Genomic DNA, 18,892 nt, shown 5'->3' with positions numbered 1-18,892 from the left:
AGTGTCATTACTGTAACTGCCCTGTGAATACAGTGTCATTACTGTGACTACAGTGTCATTACTGTAACTGCCCTGTGACTACAGTGTCATTACTGTAACTGCCCTGTGACTACAGTGTCATTACTGTAACTGCCCTGTGAATACAGTGTCATTACTGTGACTACAGTGTCATTACTGTAACTGCCCTGTGACTACAGTGTCATTACTGTAACTGCCCTGTGACTATAGTGTCATTACTGTAACTGCCCTGTGACTACAGTGTCATTACTGTAACTGCCCTGTGACTACAGTGTCATTACTGTAACTGCCCTGTGACTACAGTGTCATTACTGTAACTGCCCTGTGAATACAGTGTCATTACTGTGACTACAGTGTCATTACTGTAACTGCCCTGTGACTACAGTGTCATTACTGTAACTGCCCTGTGAATACAGTGTCATTACTGTGACTACAGTGTCATTACTGTAACTGCCCTGTGACTACAGTGTCATTACTGTAACTGCCCTGTGAATACAGTGTCATTACTGTGACTACAGTGTCATTACTGTAACTGCCCTGTGACTACAGTGTCATTACTGTAACTGCCCTGTGACTACAGTGTCATTACTGTAACTGCCCTGTGAATACAGTGTCATTACTGTGACTACAGTGTCATTACTGTAACTGCCCTGTGACTACAGTGTCATTACTGTAACTGCCCTGTGAATACAGTGTCATTACTGTGACTACAGTGTCATTACTGTAACTGCCCTGTGACTACAGTGTCATTACTGTAACTGCCCTGTGAATACAGTGTCATTACTGTGACTACAGTGTCATTACTGTAACTGCCCTGTGACTACAGTGTCATTACTGTAACTGCCCTGTGACTATAGTGTCATTACTGTAACTGCCCTGTGAATACAGTGTCATTACTGTGACTACTGTATCATTACTGTAACTGCCCTGTGAATACAGTGTCATTACTGTGACTACTGTGTCATTACTGTAACTGCCCTGTGACTACAGTGTCATTACTGTAACTGCCCTGTGACTACAGTGTCATTACTGTAACTGCCCTGTTTATGAATCAATCCATCAACACAGCGCTTTTATTCATAGAATTCTACCAAGTGTGTCAGTCTCTATGGATGTGCTCTGTTAGAGAAGCACTTCCACTATATATTATTGTCTTTTGCAGTGGAATGAAACTGAGCATGGTGGACATACTTACTTACAGATGTGTCCTCATACGCTGTGGCTCAAGTCACCTATTGGTATGCCAGGTCCCATGGGATTTGGCCAAGCGTCTTTTTAGCTCAGTGTTGTTTTTTTTTTTTTTTTGCATAATTAAAACAACTAGAAGCTACAAAACTATATTGCTAGCTTACACTGACCACTGGGGCTTGTGTCACATGAACATGTGAATCTGTGTAAAAAGGGCTCCGATCCGAGCAGCTGCGTTCCATGATGCTTCATCTGCGACCTTGTATGCATACTATGCTAATTACTGTGCAGCTATAGTCACAGCCCTGCGGCTCTGGTACACTGCGAGCGGCTTTTCGCTGCGTCTCCAGTGTGACTAAGATGCAAAATTAAAGAAAACCGTATAGTACATTACTTGTCTCATAGCGTCCCATTCTTGCCGGGTGTTGCGCGCTGTATGCCGCAAGACGCTCGATGTATGAGGTCTCATCTGTAAGTATAAATACTCCAGTTATTTAATGTTTATTATTCATCTTAGTAATACATAGTTTTTGGTGTACAGTATATTAATATTTACTTGTCCTTTTAAGCACTGTGGTGCAAAGACATGTGCTGAACGTTCTGCAGTGCATTGTTGTCTGTGAGGCAGTGCGTGGGTTAGTAGTAATGTTATACCCATGGCTGCTAGCTCCAGTTTCGAGCTGAGAGCTGTGAAGTACATGAAATGAGGATAGTGCCTAGGATTGGTTGGCAGCCCTGCCTCGAATCCAGGTGGCAAGCAGTGATCGCTCGGTGCCACATGACAGCTGTCAGTGCCTGCTTTTCTCCTTGTCTGGCCTGCTTCTCAGCAGCATTAAACACAGGCATCCTTCAGCTCACAAGAATGTCACTCATGAAGGTGGGGAATAAGTGGGGACAGAGTTACAGCAAATGCATCTTCATCTCACAGCCCCCTCTTTCTTTTCACACTGAGCCGTCTGACACTTTTTGGCCGAGGAGGTGCACAGTCACAGTTGCCAAGAGAACATAGTCAGGTGGTTGAAGACACATGAGACCAGTCTAAGGAGGGAGAGAGAAGCTCAGCTGGCACACAGCACAAGCAACATAGAGTTTTGTCTCTGCTAATTAGCACAGTCCTAGAGTATCTGCAGCTAGCATTATATACGGGAATCAAAGAAGAGCAGGACTTGTTTGCAGCCTCTCAAGATTCAAAGCTAGTTAAATGGCTCTTGGTGCTAAAACAAAGACTTTGCCGCTGGCATCAGATTTTTCTAAGGTGGCACCTATGACCCGGTTGGTGCTGTACATTTTAAAACACATGTATAGCGTATTATTCATGTCACTGCTCTCAATTCGCCACATGCCAGCCTTTCTGTTTTGGTTGAATATGGCTTATTGCTATTTTTAACAGCTGGTTGACTGCTGTGTGGTTTTAAGTACCACTTATATTCAGAGGTTTGAGGAACAGGTGAATCTGCAAGCAAGGCAAGATGCAGTCCAGGTACTCTCTATAGCAGTGCTTTTAAGTGTTTGTAACAGTCCAATTGTATCATTTTGTAAATGGTCTGAAATCACTTCCCATTGGTTTCTCTCTGTCTATTCAGCCATTTAGAGTGCAGTCCTGACCTTCCATTTTATCACGCATGTGTGTGCTTGGTTAGAAAAAATGTTATACCCCATACACTATTTCATGATTTTTGATCATCAGGGATGATTGAAAGTGACAGACTTCAGTGTTTGCTGGTCTTCTTAGTTTGAAATATATATATACAGTATATGTGAATATTGGGAATGGTGCTAGCATGCCATGCATAGTAGATAAGCTGGCATGCTCTATAAATATAGTAACTGCGTGGATTCTTTTAAAAATAGTCTCTGGATTTGTCTATCGCAGAGACGTGTTCATTCCCAAAGACACGCCATCACGGGCCCTATTGCTTTAACGTCACATAATAGGGAGTATGTTTTTTTTTTTTTAAATAGAATTCTAAGAAGTGAGAAGGGCGCATTGCTACTGAGACAGTGAGGACCAGCTCTGATAAATCCGCTTCATTTGGCCACACGAGATAATGACCAGACTGCAGACTCCTTTAAATTCTGGCTTTTGAAAGTTTTTAACTTTAGTTATAGATGAATGATATATTTAAGTATAATCTTCAGTACAGAGAATAACATACAAGTTCTAATCCTTTCCACTCAAATTCTTTTGTACTGAATATAATATTTATAACAGTGTTATTTGTACAAAAAAAATGGGATTATACTTTACTTGTTTGCAATAATACGTGATTTTGGTGAGATCTGATCATATATGATCAAATATCGCCATAATCCTTGATTTGTGCACCTTGTTAGTAGAATGGGTGATAATCGGGGATTACAGAACACACCATTTTAGGGGCGCCACAGCACCTTACACAGCCATTTGATTTTGCACTATCTCTCTGACTGGCAAAGTACACATAACAAAATGTGACCCAGCCATGCAGGAAAGGTCACGGTGCACTTCTATCATATGATATCTACTTTACATATTTGATAGCATTCACCTTCCCATGCCTACAGTCAGGTGCATAGATATTGGGACATTGTCAGAATTTTCATATTTTGGTGATGTCTATGCGTTCCAGGCTTCAGGCTGTAATTGCCTGCAAAGGATTTGCAACAAAGTATTAAAAAGTGAAAGTTAGATTTAGGATTGTTTAGTTTGTCCCATTACTTTTGGCCCCTTAAAAAGTGGGAGGCACATATAGAAACCGTTGTAATTCCTACACCGTTCAACTGATTTGGATGTAATTACCCTCAAATTAAATCAGAAAGTCTGCAGTTTAAACACATCATGTTCATTTCATTTCAAAGCCATTGTGGTGGTGAATAGAGGCCAAAATATGAAAATTCTGTCAATGTCCCAATATTTATGCACCTGACTGTATATATATAATATGTGTATGTACATGTGCGTGTATATAATTATCAATACAGAGATAGATATGTGTGTGTATAATATATATATATATACACACACACACATACCATATGTATGTTACATACCACCAGTGTCAAAATATTCAGGCGACAGTATGTCCAATGTTTCGATCCCATTTGGGACCTTTGTCAAGGTAAATAGAACGCGACAGAATGCTATCAGAAAAGGTGCTACACACACACACTTCTAGTGAGCCAGATAAATTATTATTGAGGTTAAATACATTTTTATTTATAATTGCTAAACAATTTGAATATACATTTTTGCCGCCGGACCTAGAGTGAACACTATAACATTATTTGCAGCCCCCGGTGCATGCTACGCCCACTCCGCGTGACGTCACACGTGGCCGGGGCTACAATCGCTGGTGATTACAGCAATGCCCCCGAGCACCCTGAGGATGCTCCTGGGAGCTGTAAGGGCAGCAGTGTGACCATCTGAAACGCCCTAAGGATGCTCCAGGTGGCACTGCTGCATAGATTCTGGCTGCAGGGTGCCATTCTAGGCACCCTGCTAGCCAGATGAGGCTGGCAGAAAAAAGCTCAAAGGGCCAGACCAAATGATTCAGAGGGCGTTATACGGTGCCCGGGCCAGAGGTTCCCCATCCCTGATGTACATGCTGCAAGGGTTGTATAGATATCGCTTAGCAATGGTAGAAATAATGATTATTCTTTATGATGAGAAGTAATCATCTTGATTCACATTACAATATTGAATCTGTCCTTACACAAATGTAGAATTTGTTCTGAATGGAGACCAGCACACTCAATTGTTGCTCCGATCAGGCACGAATGCCGGGGGTGCAGATTTCTGCTCACAGCCTCCTGAAGTGTTGAGCAGAAATCGTCAAAAAGTCCTAGTTTTAAGTGCCCAAACTGCTGTTTTTACATGCTAACCAGGACTTTAGAAGGGTTTAGCCGCTTTATGCATCTAAACCTGCTCCATATGGGTGAGACGTGCGAAAAGGAATGGGCGTCCAAAACAATTGAATTAATTTCCAGCAAATCTGGTCGCCAAACCTGCATAAGCCGCTTGGACAAAATACCTTTTATTTTTCATTCTCCAGTGCACGTGTTCCTTTCATGTAGCTCACCCAAATGGGCGGATAGAGTTGAGCCTTAGGCCAGTTTCACACTTGCCGGTTATGACCGGGCGGCAAAAAGCTGACCGTTTTTTTCCGGGTGTGAAAAACAAATAACAGGGAAGAGGTGGGATCCTTTCACACGGCACTGGTACGGCACGGTCGCCATATTACAGCTGGTAATATCCACTGTGCAGGACGGCTGCCGTGTCCGTCCAGTCCCTGCACGCCAGTTTCCTTTCACACACATGGGCTTGTGCTGGCCGGGCTTGTGTAGTAGCAGCTGCTGGGCATGCCCAATAGATAAAAAAAAAAAACACATTAAAAGCAGCTCAAAGCCGCCGTTTGTGAAAGGCACTGGGAAAACCCGGCCGGCTACCGCCAGGTTCTTCCCCGGTCGGTCAATACCGGCTACTGTGAAACTGGCCTTAGCATGGAATATACAGAACTGAACAGACGGGGCTTGTCCAGCTGGAGAGAGACGATTTCATGTAGGGAAATGTTACACCCCTTTATTATGGTAGTGTTGAAATAGAAATAAACCATCTTACAGTTCGATCATCATTCTAAAACATACAGTTAACAGTAAATATGGTTTGTGTAAAGATACAATGATCTATGCTTAAAGCAAACATTTCTATCAGCTTAAAATTGTCTTTAAATCATTTGCTTTACTTTTACAACAATACAGTGTCAGATGAGCAACCTTTGTTTTTCCCCTGTGCAGCTGGCCATCGTATGAGTTTGACCCGAGCCAAATCCGCTTGATCGTTTACCAGGACTGCGAGAAGCGGGGACGAAATGTCTTGTTTGACTCAAGTGCCAAGCGTAAGACAGAGGACCTGTCTGTTTCGGTAAGCCGCCTCTCTTCATAATTTGATTTACATTATTAAATGGTGCTAGAAAATAAGCTATGATTAGAGCAGAGAGGTTATTCTGGTTCCTGGTTTTAGTGGGTCAAACCTTGTCTGGGCTCAGTTACTTGACATGATATTACTAGTGTGAATTTCACATCGCATTACTGTTAGAGGTTAGCTTACTTTTAATATAAATTAACAAGTGCAAGTGTTTATTTATATGTTAAATGTAATTACTTTCTTACCATTGCTTTTGTTGATAAATTCCAATATCCTGTCAATATACTCCATGTTATTGGTTTCTTAGGGCCTGATTCTTTAAGGATCATAATAGCAAAGCTGCACTCAAGCAGCTTTGCAATTGCGATCCTTGCAGATATGGTAATGGAGCAAGAGGCGTCACTCCTCCTGTGCATTACTTAACTGATGGGTTAATCTGCGTACCATTGGCAGGCTGTGGTGACCCGTAGGGTCCCGCAACCGGCCGCCGCAGTTTAGAGGAAGAGGCCAGGAAATCTCAGTAACCAGAGGGAGATCCTGGCCTCTTCCCTCCCCCCGCAACGGTGGCGACACGCCTCCGTTTCGGGTAACGGAGCCTGTCGCTGCCCCCTCCCTGCCCCCAAACGGCAGCAGACTATCAATTACTGAAGGTCTGCTGCCAGTTTGCAAGCGTACTCGCAGACCTGTTCTGCACATGCGCACAACGGGTCTGGCGTCTGAGCAGATTCCCAAACATCAGGAATCTGCGTCCAGCAGTGCATTAGCGTGCAGGCTGAATCAGGCCCTTAGTGCGCAGTCCCTCACATGGGAAAAACAAAGACAAGATTTTGTGGTTCCTCTTTGAAAGCACAATCTGAATATATTGTTAAAAGCATCTCTGCTGCATAGTGTACTGTGCACTTACTAAGCATTTCTGTAAGATATCATTGTCAGGGGCAAATGCAGGATTTTTAATGGGTGGTTTATAATGGTTGATGTTGGAAAAACAAAACACAAACATGAGAAAAAGACAGACAAAAAGATTCCCCCAGCACTCTGCATATAGACCAGTACCATTTGTATCCTATATAATAATAGTAATTGCAGAGATATTTGCAAACATAAAATAATAACATACGTTTATATATTTGTAAATTGGGAGGTTAGCTATGAGTGACATGCGCAGTGCTTCATTATATTTATCCTGTGACTTTGTACCAATTGCTTTGCGACCTTTGCCTAGTACTCTACTTCCCAACCAAAACACAAGATGGAGGAAAACCCTGAGTTCTAACTGCCTAGTACTCTACTTCCCAACCAAAACACAAGATGGAGGAAAACCCTGAGTTCTAACTGCCTAGTACTCTACTTCCCAACCAAAACACAAGATGGAGGAAAACCCTGAGTTCTAACTGCCTAGTACTCTTTTTTCCCAACCAAAACACAAGATGGAGGAAAACCCTGAGTTCTAACTGCCTAGTACTCTACTTCCCAACCAAAACACAAGATGGAGGAAAACCCTGAGTACTAACTGCCTAGTACTCTACTTCCCAACAAAAGCACAAGATGGAGGAAAACCCTGAGGACTAACTGCCTAGTACTCTACTTCCCAACCAAAGCACAAGATGGAGGAAAACCCTGAGTTCTAACTGCCTAGTACTCTACTTCCCAACCAAAACACAAGATGGAGGAAAGCCCTGAGTTCTAACTGCCTAGTACTCTACTTCCCAACCAAAGCACAAGATGGAGGAAAACCCTGAGTTCTAACTGCCTAGTACTCTACTTCCCAACCAAAACACAAGATGGAGGAAAGCCCTGAGTACTAACTGCCTAGTACTCTACTTCCCAACCAAAACACAAGATGGAGGAAAACCCTGAGTTCTAACTGCCTAGTACTCTACTTCCCAACCAAAACACAAGATGGAGGAAAGCCCTGAGTACTAACTGCCTAGTACTCTACTTCCCAACCAAAGCACAAGATGGAGGAAAACCCTGAGTTCTAACTGCCTAGTACTCTATATCCCAACCAAAACACAAGATGGAGGAAAACCCTGAGTTCTAACTGCCTAGTACTCTACTTCCCAACCAAAACACAAGATGGAGGAAAACCCTGAGTTCTAACTGCCTAGTACTCTACTTCCCAACCAAAACACAAGATGGAGGAAAACCCTGAGTTCTAACTGCCTAGTACTCTTTTTTCCCAACCAAAACACAAGATGGAGGAAAACCCTGAGTTCTAACTGCCTAGTACTCTACTTCCCAACCAAAACACAAGATGGAGGAAAACCCTGAGTTCTAACTGCCTAGTACTCTACTTCCCAACCAAAACACAAGATGGAGGAAAACCCTGAGTTCTAACTGCCTAGTACTCTTTTTTTTTTCCCAACCAAAACACAAGATGGCAGAAAAAGCTGAGTTGCCAATTTGAGGAAAAGGTACGCACAAGTATCACATGCCATATGGCACAATTGTAATTCTATACATCTGTGATCACCAGTATCCGCGTATCACTTTTAATGGCAATTAAAAGTAGGAACCCTCCTCTTTAAATTGTGATCCTCCTTTTATTGTGGCCCCTCTTATTTACTTCAATCACTGACAATCAGTATGCAATAAGTAAAAAGGAGCCCCATCTTTTCAAAGAGACTTTTCTTTTTTTTATGAGCCAGGGTTTGGTAGATCTAGAAGGCCCCCCCCCCCCCATATTCCTGTCATTTTTTTTATTGCTTGTTGGGTCAGGGTCTCTTGCTACAACACTACAAGCAAACACGTGAATCATTCTCGGCAGTGATTGGTCTATTTTCTTATTAATCCCTTACCTGCGTTACTAGTGTCTCACTCTTCAGTTATGAAGTGCATGTAGGAGATTCTCAATCCCCCTTACCAATCATGGGAGGGATTAAGGCAGATCAAGGTTCATTATTTTCACACTGGGTGTGGTGTTTGCTGCGTGTGCCATGACCTACTCTGCTCCATACGTTCGTCTTAACATTTGACAAGCTATGCGGGTGCTGATGCCCCTCTCCTGTTAATTTCTCGTTCATGTGAATAGGATAGAATGGAGAGCAATCTAAGTTTTTTATTATTATTAATATCTTGCACTGTATTGCTAAAAGCTGATTGTTTTCTACAGAATTGCAACGTTAGCAGACATTCCTACATAAGGATTGCTTTTATTGCTACACTTATTGGAACTTAAAATATGTAGAAAACCTTTTGCTAATGTAACAATACAAAAAACAGGTCATGACCTCTCCTACGTCATTCTTGTACCTGGCATAGGCTATATTTTTACTCCACTGACTCCTGTAAGATTTGCAAAGTTCATAGAAAAGTTCTTTATTAACAGATTTGTTGTACCAGGCATATAATCTCTTACTTCAAAAACTGATTTGGCACTAAAATATCTCAATAAATGAAATGATCCCACTGCAACAGTAAATGTCTCTTTTCAACTAAAAAGGCTAACTGCAAGAAATTATGGGGCTTATTTACAAATCGTTGGGTTCTAAAACCTGGAGTTTCCAATCGTGTTTATGCCCAAAATTTAAAAGGGCAATGCTTTTACTAACACAACACAGCTAGTACAAGCATTGCCCTTTTAAATTTTGGGCATAAACATGATTGGAAGCCCCGAGTTTTAGAACCCGACACTTGGTCATTAAACCCCTACAGCTTGTACAGTATTGTAGGTTTGGGTCTCTGATGCAAGTTAAACTATTGTAGAGAAGTCAATTGTACATATACAGATAATATGCAGCAATGTGTAATACAAGTTAAATAAATGTGCTTCCACCTACAGCAATCAATCAATTGAGTATTGGTACCCATTATGTTAACCACACCAGGTTGCTGATATTGATCTGGAACACAGCACTACAGTATGTTGTGGTTTGCACCACGTTATAAAGTAAGGCCGTCCTAATATGTACATGCCAACAACAAATTTGTGATTAAAGTCACTCACGTGAAGAACACATAATGCCAGTGCTCTACATTTTACGGGTGATTTGTAGCTTGGAAGTCGCTGACATGTGGTATCCTGAATATGCTGACTGCTGCCCTGCTGGAGTCCAGCTATTCCACACTGGGGATCATATGGCTGCAGGGTGCACAGCTATGTGCACGCCGCATGTACCACTATAGTGGCTAAGCTCCTTGTGACTTTGTCAAGACACGCAATGTCTGACCTGGCTAATTCTACTTTGAGGGGCTTATTCACCTGTATTTTACTGTGTTTTTGTACATGCAAGACCACCTTTCATGTGTGAGCTATCCCTAAGTCTCTATTTATAGTGCTAAATAAGACTACATCAACGATGGTACATTTTTATATATCCAAATGCTGTGCTACTTTTTAAAGCTCTATTACTGTTTGTTCCTTACCAGTAAACCATAAAATGCACATGAGCAGAATAGTTCTGGATTTTGTCTCCAAAGTACCATGCAGTATAGAACTGGATATAAGCAATGATTTTACCAGTCTAGTAACCAAATGTTGCAAAATCCCATCTTTCATATCCCTTAATTGGTATCTAAAACCTAAAAATACATCACATTAAACATATAATGTAAATGTATATATATATATATATATATATATATATATATATATATATATATATATATATATTATACACACACACACGTATAGGCAAATAAATAAAATAAATAAATAAAGTAACCTTACTTTGTACTCGTACATTCAGGCACTTTTACACACTGTCCTGTTTGTATAATTAGGAGCAATCAGTCCCTGTAGCCTCAGAGTATTCTGTGAGTTGGCATGTGAAAGCTTCTCTTGCCCATAATCAGTGTCTTAAAAATTGTGAACAGAGACACTAAGGGGCATATTTATCAACATTTGATGTGAGATATATATCACCAACCAATCAGCTTCTAACTTACATTTTGCAGGCTGTGTTTAAGAAATGATAGTTTGGAGCTGATTGGTTGGTGATATATATTTCACAATTTTATCTCACATCAAGCTTTGATACATATGCCCCTAGGTGCGCTACCCCTTTAATCAGCAAATGTAACCAATTCAAATCTAGCAGCTCCAACTGCAGGATCCGCTACCTGCACAACACAAACAATACGATACAAGTGAAGCGCTTCTTTGAAAAAGTGTACCTCTATTTAAAAGAAGATTATATGTTTAATAGATCAGAGTAAAAAGGTAATACATACATATATAATTAATAAGGTGCATATGAATGCTCATACTAAATGTATAGGTGAGAATGAGGATGCAATCCAACAGAAGGCAATACATGGAGTGTAATACAGAACCAGAACAGAGTCCCGCTCTTGTGAAATATGTCTGTGGATCGCACTTTTCAATAAAGTCACTACTCACAGTCCAGATGAAGTGAGTGCCTTACTGGTGATTGTATCCTGGTAAGAGTATTGTCTGCATTAGTGCAATATTATACTGAATAATAATAATACCCATAACTCACATAATCTAGTTGTAAGATATTTAAATTTGCCCAGGATCAGAAATAACAGTAATTGGTTGTAAAGCCCTTTTGTATATATGTAACTATGTGTCTGCACACTTGTATTTGTATGTCTGTGTTTTGATTAAGATGTGTCTTATGTATGGGCTCTAATATAGAAACCCTTAATGTACTCTACTTGCATGTGTACACGACGGATCTGTGCAGTTGAATGTACTACTGGTCCATGTTGTGCACATGCTGAAATTCTACGTGAAGCACATAAATTGAGACCCACGCAAAACTTGGGTACAACTCAAAATCAGACCCTAGTTCTTCAGTACTGCTGCTTTGGTGATTTATACGTACACTATGTGGAAGATGTTTGTTTTATTGTAACAAAAATGTATTCACTGTAAAAGCCCCATCCTTAGCAAGTAAAATAACTGATAACATAATTGGAAGATGGGCAATTGCTTCATTTGTAGTTAAAAAATATATATCATGTGATCAACAAATCCAGCAGTTGAAATGATTCCTATTTATGTGTGTGGTTACAAGTTTCTAGTAGCTAGCAGAATGTGTGTGGTGTCTGTCACATGCCTGCTGAGTGTAGCCAGAAACTGTTTGTTGGGTCAGAGATAAACTGCAGTCCTAGCTCACAAGGCTGCATTGTGATCATATGACTGCCTCTCTCAGGCTGCACCCTGTTTGCAATGTGTGACTGCGTATTCTAACTCATAACATGGATTGTATCTGCTAATTGCAGCTACAGTAATCCATGACCTGCAAGAATTTTCTTCCCATGTAAACATAATTGTTGGTTTCCAATATATTCCTACTGTATTTGAAGCATTGCTAAATATTGTATCAAAATGTAGTTACTGTAGGTATGCCTTTGTAAACAATGTCCATTATTATACTTTTTCTGCTTAATAACTTATTACTCTTTACAGCAGGGGTTCCCAGACGTTCTTGAATCACAGCGCCTTAGAGTATCAACCTTTTTTTTATGGCACCTCTAGGCCAAATGTTTCTTATTGAGAAATTTGGCAAAAATTATTAAATTAAATAAATTGTGCTTACCTGTCATCCTTAGGTTCTGTGGTGGTCAGGGCAGCACTTTTGTTGGTACACATATTTTATGATAGGCAAAACCAGTATTGGTGGCTGCCAGTCACATTGACCATAATATAATTTGATTTGGTAATGAAATGCCAACCTGTAGCACCCCTGCAAGTGCTCTGCAGCACGACACTACGTTTGGGAATCACTGGCTTAAAGTGGTCTATTCAGTTAGGGGCGAGTCACCGTCTTGTGAGTAAGTGCGCACATATGTGGCACTTATGGTACCCCCATACAAAAAATCTGCGAGATCAGGGCGTATGAAGGTGCCATTGCTGGCGTTTCCATGCCATTTCAACGGCACATCACACCACTTGCACCAAATTTAATTGACTCCTATAATGTGTAAGCCTTTTTTAGTGAGTACAACTAGTTTATATAACATTTATGTGAGTGATGGATATTTAGCTTGTTTTATGACCTAGGCTTTTAATCTGGGAACTCCAAACATGGGTCAACAGGAGTCCCTGTATTCCTATTTTTTTAATGTGCACTAAAAAGGGCACGTAGTTGACATCCCAGTGGTCAGAATCCTGACTTCCAGCATCCGGATGGTATGTTTTAGGGTTAAGGATAGGGTTAGGGTTAGGCTGCTGGAAAAGAGGGTTAGGCAACTTACCTTTGGGCGTTGGGATTTTGACTCTCGTGATACCGCTGTCTGAATTCTTACCTCCAGCATCCTGACCGCTGGGATCCCGTACTCAACCCCTAAACGGTAACCTACTAATGAGTAACCATGTTTAATTTAATTGTTTTATTTGTTTCCTATAATCACATTTTTGTGTATGATTTAATAATCTTTAAATTGCATAGATAACCTATTGATCGAGGGAGCTAGTATAGTAATAAAGTGCACCAGGTACGTCACTGGCACACACTGCAGGCGATTCAGTCGTTTTTTTAGGCCTGATAACTGAGCTCCCAGTGTTGCAATTCAGTTGTTCTGGGCGCTCACTAATTATCACCCTCTTTGCCCCGGATTTAGCCGTGTAAAACTGCTAAACCCGTCTAACGTTCTGGTTAGGGCGCGCAAAACATTTCAATCGCCCCACTGAATGTAGTTCTGGTTCTGCCCACTACATGGGCTGCCCTTTGCTGTATATAGGTGACAGGTGCACATCCGTTTGTAGTCAGCAAGTAATTGAAAATCTGTATATTCTTAATGGAAAACTGAAAGGGGATTAGCTGGCACAAACCTCCTTTCTCTAGTACTGTAGGTCCAATTCTAAAGATGCCAAGGCATTTCTGCTGTCCCTGGCTTTCCTGAGCACCCATCTAGTCTCCATTGTATGACATTGCATTGAGGTGATTCATCCTGCGAGCATGTATTTAGATGAGATAGTGAATCATAAATATCTATGCCATTGCTTATATGGGTGGACAGAATAAGAATCGCCCTTTCAGATCTAATAGCCACTATTGGATTTGCCAATGATTAGTATAAATCTGAAGATTGTTTTGTGCCAAAATGCGCCGCCACCCCCCAAACTTCATTTCTGCACCCTGCACCTGTCACAACCCGTGCAGCTCCTCTTTCCTGCCTGGGGGGGGGGGGTCACTCACTGCTCTGATGCTAATTGCACACTGCATGGGTTCGGAGTCAGGTGGAGGGTGCTAAGACTGAACACTAGATAAGTGTTTTCTCCAAAGGTGGTTGAGAAAAGAATTAACCAGTTATCAACTAATTTATAATATCTATGCCATTATGCTTACTTACAGAGTGTATTTAAGTATGTATTGTAATGGAAGTCCAAAATGTATCCACACAATAACTAATTGTCAGCGCTTCATTGCTTAATGTCTCTGTACATTTTGCCTGTATCCTGGGCATGTTTATAGCAGATGGCTTCTACCATAAATTTGCACACTGAACCTCTTCCCTGGGGAAGATTTATTGCACTTTTACTGGCTGCTGTTGTCAGCTGATAGCTAACATGCCATGCTACAAAAATGTTTATGTGGAATTCAAAAGACCTAGAATAAAGTGGTCTTTGCAATGTTCACACATTTAATCTTCAAAGCTACAGCCAAGTAGTGTCCATACTTTGTACCAGTGATCTGTTACCACCTGTCTTGTAGTTAAAGCACATAATCTGCCATTTGCAGTTAATATTGTTCATTTTCCATGTTTAATAAACTGTCTATATGAACACCCCCCCCCCTCCCCCTCCCCCACCCCCTCAACCATAACATTAAAACCATTGACAGGTGAAGAAAATAACATGGCAGCTGTGATAGGGTGGGATATAGTAGGCAGCACGTGAACAGTCAGTTTTTGAAATTGATGCGTTTGAAGCAGGAAAATGGGCAAGCGTAAGGGTCTGAGCGACTTTACAAGGGCCAAACTGTGTTGGCTAGACTATTGGGTCAGAGCATCTCCAAAATGGCAGCTCTTGTGGTGTGTTCCCAGTATGCAGTGGTTAATATCTACCAAAAGAGGTCCAAAAACAGCCGGTGAACCGGCGACAAGGCTATGGGCGCCCAAGGCTCATTACCTTAAATGATCTGCTGCTATGATCTTGATGCCATATACCAGAGGACACCTTCAGAGGTCTCGTGGAGGGCTCGATAAAGGGCAGAGCTATGCCCGAATAAACACATTGGTGTTTTTCTACAAAAGTTGGAGTGCCATGCATCTTTACTCCATATACTGTTGACTCTGTTGGCATCGCAAATACATGTACCTGCTGAGTGGAATGATCATCTACATATATAGTCACTGGAGACTGAAGGGGTATATTTGACCGCATAGGCAAATTCAGTGAGTGCATGTTTAAGGGATTGTGGGCTACGTAGTGTTAGGTGGAAGTGTAAATACACCTATTTCCAGCCATTTTATTTTTACCAAACATGGGCTGGTGAAAGTGTTCCCAGATGATGTTGGCGGGTAGGAAACTAAACATACGGGTATGTAGGTGGGTGCGCTGCAACCATGCTTGCATGTCTGCATACAGGAGAATGTACGCCTTTATTTCCGTGCATGCATTGCATGGGCAATTATGTCTGATTTGCGTTCTATATGTATTAACTCTCATTACATTGATGTTATGAATTGTACACAACTTAATACCCAAACTATAGTATGAATTATAATGACTTATGTCACCATGTAAAAGAGGATTGGACAACTGGCCATTGAAACCTAAATAAATTGCATATTTTCCATGGATTCTTCAGAAAAGAAGCTGACTCCCAGGATTTTGTTTACTCTAGATCACAGAGCACAAACAAAGGACCATATTACTAATGTTGTGGTGGCATAAAGAATCTGTTTTCTAACCCAGCAGAAGTGTTGTCATATGTCACCCATATTTTTTACGCCACATAGCGCGAGATGCATGATGTGACTTAGATGCTCCGCCACGGGTAGCGATTTTCGGACTTTCATACTTAGATCGTAGCTACATCTAGTGTACTAGGCGCTTAGGATTAGTATTTTTGTTGCAGTGGAGTTGTAATAAAGTTGCATGTTAAGGACAACACTGTGTGGCCGGATGCATGGCTAGGCTCACTTATATCGGCCTTTGTTCTTTTGCCTTTTTCCTCAGTTTCCGAGTCGCACACCACTACTGCATGCATTGTACTTTTGTGGCAAATTCAGTACAAAAATGCGTGTTGGAACACATGATGCTGCTTAGTTACAACAGGGCTATAGATGTGCCCACATACATCTATCCTCCGTGTGCTACATAACACGAGAGCTCCGTGTGACTCGGTAGCGTAGAGCGTCTTTTTGTGCATCTTTTTACCTTCAAATGCATATTATACGCACAGTGATGCGAATAGATATTACAAGCAGCTTGTGCTGATTAAAATGATATGCATCATGCCTATGTTCTTTGTGTGACTGCGGATGTATCTGCATACGAAATGCTACGTTACAGTACTACAGCCGCTCACACTGTAACTTGCCATTTTGATAACTTCAGCGTACGCTATCTCGCCTCAGGCTGCGTAGGGCATCGTAGTGGATAATTTATGCACGCCCATGCTACGGCGTTCAAATGCACTGGCACACCTGCATTTTGCCGACCACCCCTCGTCACCTCCCATAAACCACACTTCCTGTCAATCACTCTGCGATGGGTCTGCGTAGCCACTGTGATCTCTGTCCCAATTGCAGTGTAGTGTTCTCGCACTGCAATGCTTGTGCAGAACGCAACAATCGGCCGATTACATGCGTATTAGCAACTGCGATCCGAGCTGAATCAGGCCACTGAGCATATCTCTTTTATAACAGGGTGAAATTTGGTGTTGGTAGAAATTTGTTCAACCCATGTAAAATTGATCCATCGCACCAATCTCTGAATTTACCAACGTAATACAGAAAACACTCATGCCATTTCCTAACTGTTATGCCAGCTTTGCAAACCTTATTCAGTATTCTGATACCCAGATTGTATTTCTGGAACTTACTTTGGTGATGTGTGAGCAACATAATGTTGGTTTACTTGGAAGAGATAGAAAGTATTATATGAAAGGTCAAATCTTTTATATTTTTTACCAGCTTAGTTCTAGTGCTATATGAGGCACTCTACTGCCATATTACTCATCCAAAGTTTGTGGAGTAGTACAGTAGGCAAATATGTCAGATTGATATACACCATCTAGTATTGATTTAGATCATGTTTGTCTGGTGTGATAGGCACTTACCTCTGGTGCTAGGTCAGAAACTAGCTTCTAAAGTGTTATTGATGACTGAGGAAGGAGTTCTGTTGCTATTTGATTGACAGCAACAATGTGGACTGAACTGGATGGAACTGCTGCCTGACACCGAGGTTGTACTCCTGAAAATGAGACTGGTCCAGTGACATTTCACATGGATATGGAAGCTGGCAGTGTAACAAGGCAGATTATTGACTTCACAGCATCTTGTTAATAGATGTGCCAAAGCACTTCCATTGCTACTAGTAATCTTCATCATGTCTATGTATTCATTTTCAGTGCAGTTGGTAAAATAAAAAGGCATTTACATGTACTTGCTTTCTCATGTCATATGCTCACATACTGTATACATTTCAGTGCAGGTCTGAGCAATCGAATTGACATCTTTGCTACTACAGCTGTATGTGATCTCATAGTATTCAGCAGAAGGATCATACTCCTAATGTACACATCAGACTGTACTAAATCATGGGAGTTTGGGCAGGTTGAGGGGAGGAGGGGTGATGCCGTTAATTGCGTAATCGCGTCCCTGTGTCCGGCTGCTCAATGCTACAATTGTGCCATTGACCAGCAGAAAGTAGAGCCACTATCATGCGATTCACAGCAATTTGCCGCAAATCAAGTCATGAAGGAATGGTGGTCTACTCTTCTGGGAGTCCAGGAGAGCTCCCCAAAGTTTGAGAGTCTCCCAGTCATTCTGTGAGAGTAGGCAAATATGTACTGATTTTCCCCCATGCAAATCTCCCATTTACTATACATGCAGGATTGCTATATGTAGGTTCTGTGCAGAGTGACTCAGTGATGTATCTAGTTCCTAGTGAATAGATGAGCTAAATATTTGTTCAGCCCCCATAAATGGCTGCTTTCCCTGTGTGTAGGCATCAGGTACACATTCATATCATAGATGTAGGAGCAGTATTTGTCCTTCTGTTGACTCCCAGAGTGAAAACATTTTGTGTATCATTTGTTTTATTTCCTTCCCTTCAACGATGTTCAAAATGAAAAGCTAACATTTGTCTTTCCATTCCATCTCCACAGAAACTTGTGAGCGACGCTCCGGTGAGAGTGTTCGGAACGTGGTGCCAGCTCAGGCCTGGCGGAGACAGCTCAACTTCATTGGACAGTTCAGCTAATTCCCTGGCCTCTGACACAAGAGAACAATGCCCAAAGTACCAGGTAGTTCACTTCGTTGGCCAAAAGCTCTGTTTTACCATCTGCAACAGATTTCTTTAAATTGATGTACAGGTTGAGTCTCCCATATCCAAATATTCAGAAACACGGAATATTCCGAAATATGGCATTTTTGATGGCTGTCTAAGGCACAAAATGACCTTCAGGCTTTGTGCATAAGGTGTATATGAAGGATAAATGAATTTCATGTATCTACACAAACTTTGTTTGAGCCACAAAATTATTGAAAATACTGTATAAAATGACCTGCAGGCTGTGTGTATAAGGTGTATATAACACATAAATGCATTGTGTGTGTATATTGGGGTCCTATTCCCAAGATATCACATTATGGTATGCAATTATTCCAAAATACGGAATATTCCGTTATCCAAATTAC

The 18,892-nt window shown here is 41.3% G+C and overlaps 1 protein-coding gene across 3 annotated transcripts in view; it reads left to right on the top strand.

Moving 5' to 3' along the window:
• FNIP1 (folliculin interacting protein 1) overlaps nucleotides 1-18,892 on the top strand; it is a 116,179-nt gene that overhangs the window by 52,140 nt on the left and 45,147 nt on the right. For 2 of the 3 annotated variants that reach the window (XM_088446000.1, XM_088445997.1), the window contains exons 2-3: nucleotides 5,980-6,106; nucleotides 18,361-18,498. In XM_088446000.1, the coding sequence (XP_088302126.1) occupies nucleotides 5,980-6,106; nucleotides 18,361-18,498 (265 nt within the window). Of the gene's footprint in view, nucleotides 1-2,660; nucleotides 2,687-5,979; nucleotides 6,107-18,360; nucleotides 18,499-18,892 lie in introns of those variants that run through there. The other variant, XM_088445999.1, reaches the window with a different exon arrangement.

The sequence above is a fragment of the Taudactylus pleione genome, unplaced genomic scaffold, assembly GCF_031769625.1.
Source record: "Taudactylus pleione unplaced genomic scaffold, aTauple2 ptg000392l, whole genome shotgun sequence".
In the NCBI taxonomy this organism is placed as follows: Eukaryota; Metazoa; Chordata; class Amphibia; order Anura; family Myobatrachidae; genus Taudactylus; species Taudactylus pleione.
Note: the sequence above shows the minus strand (reverse complement) of the source record. Positions and strands in the feature narration are given on the sequence as shown.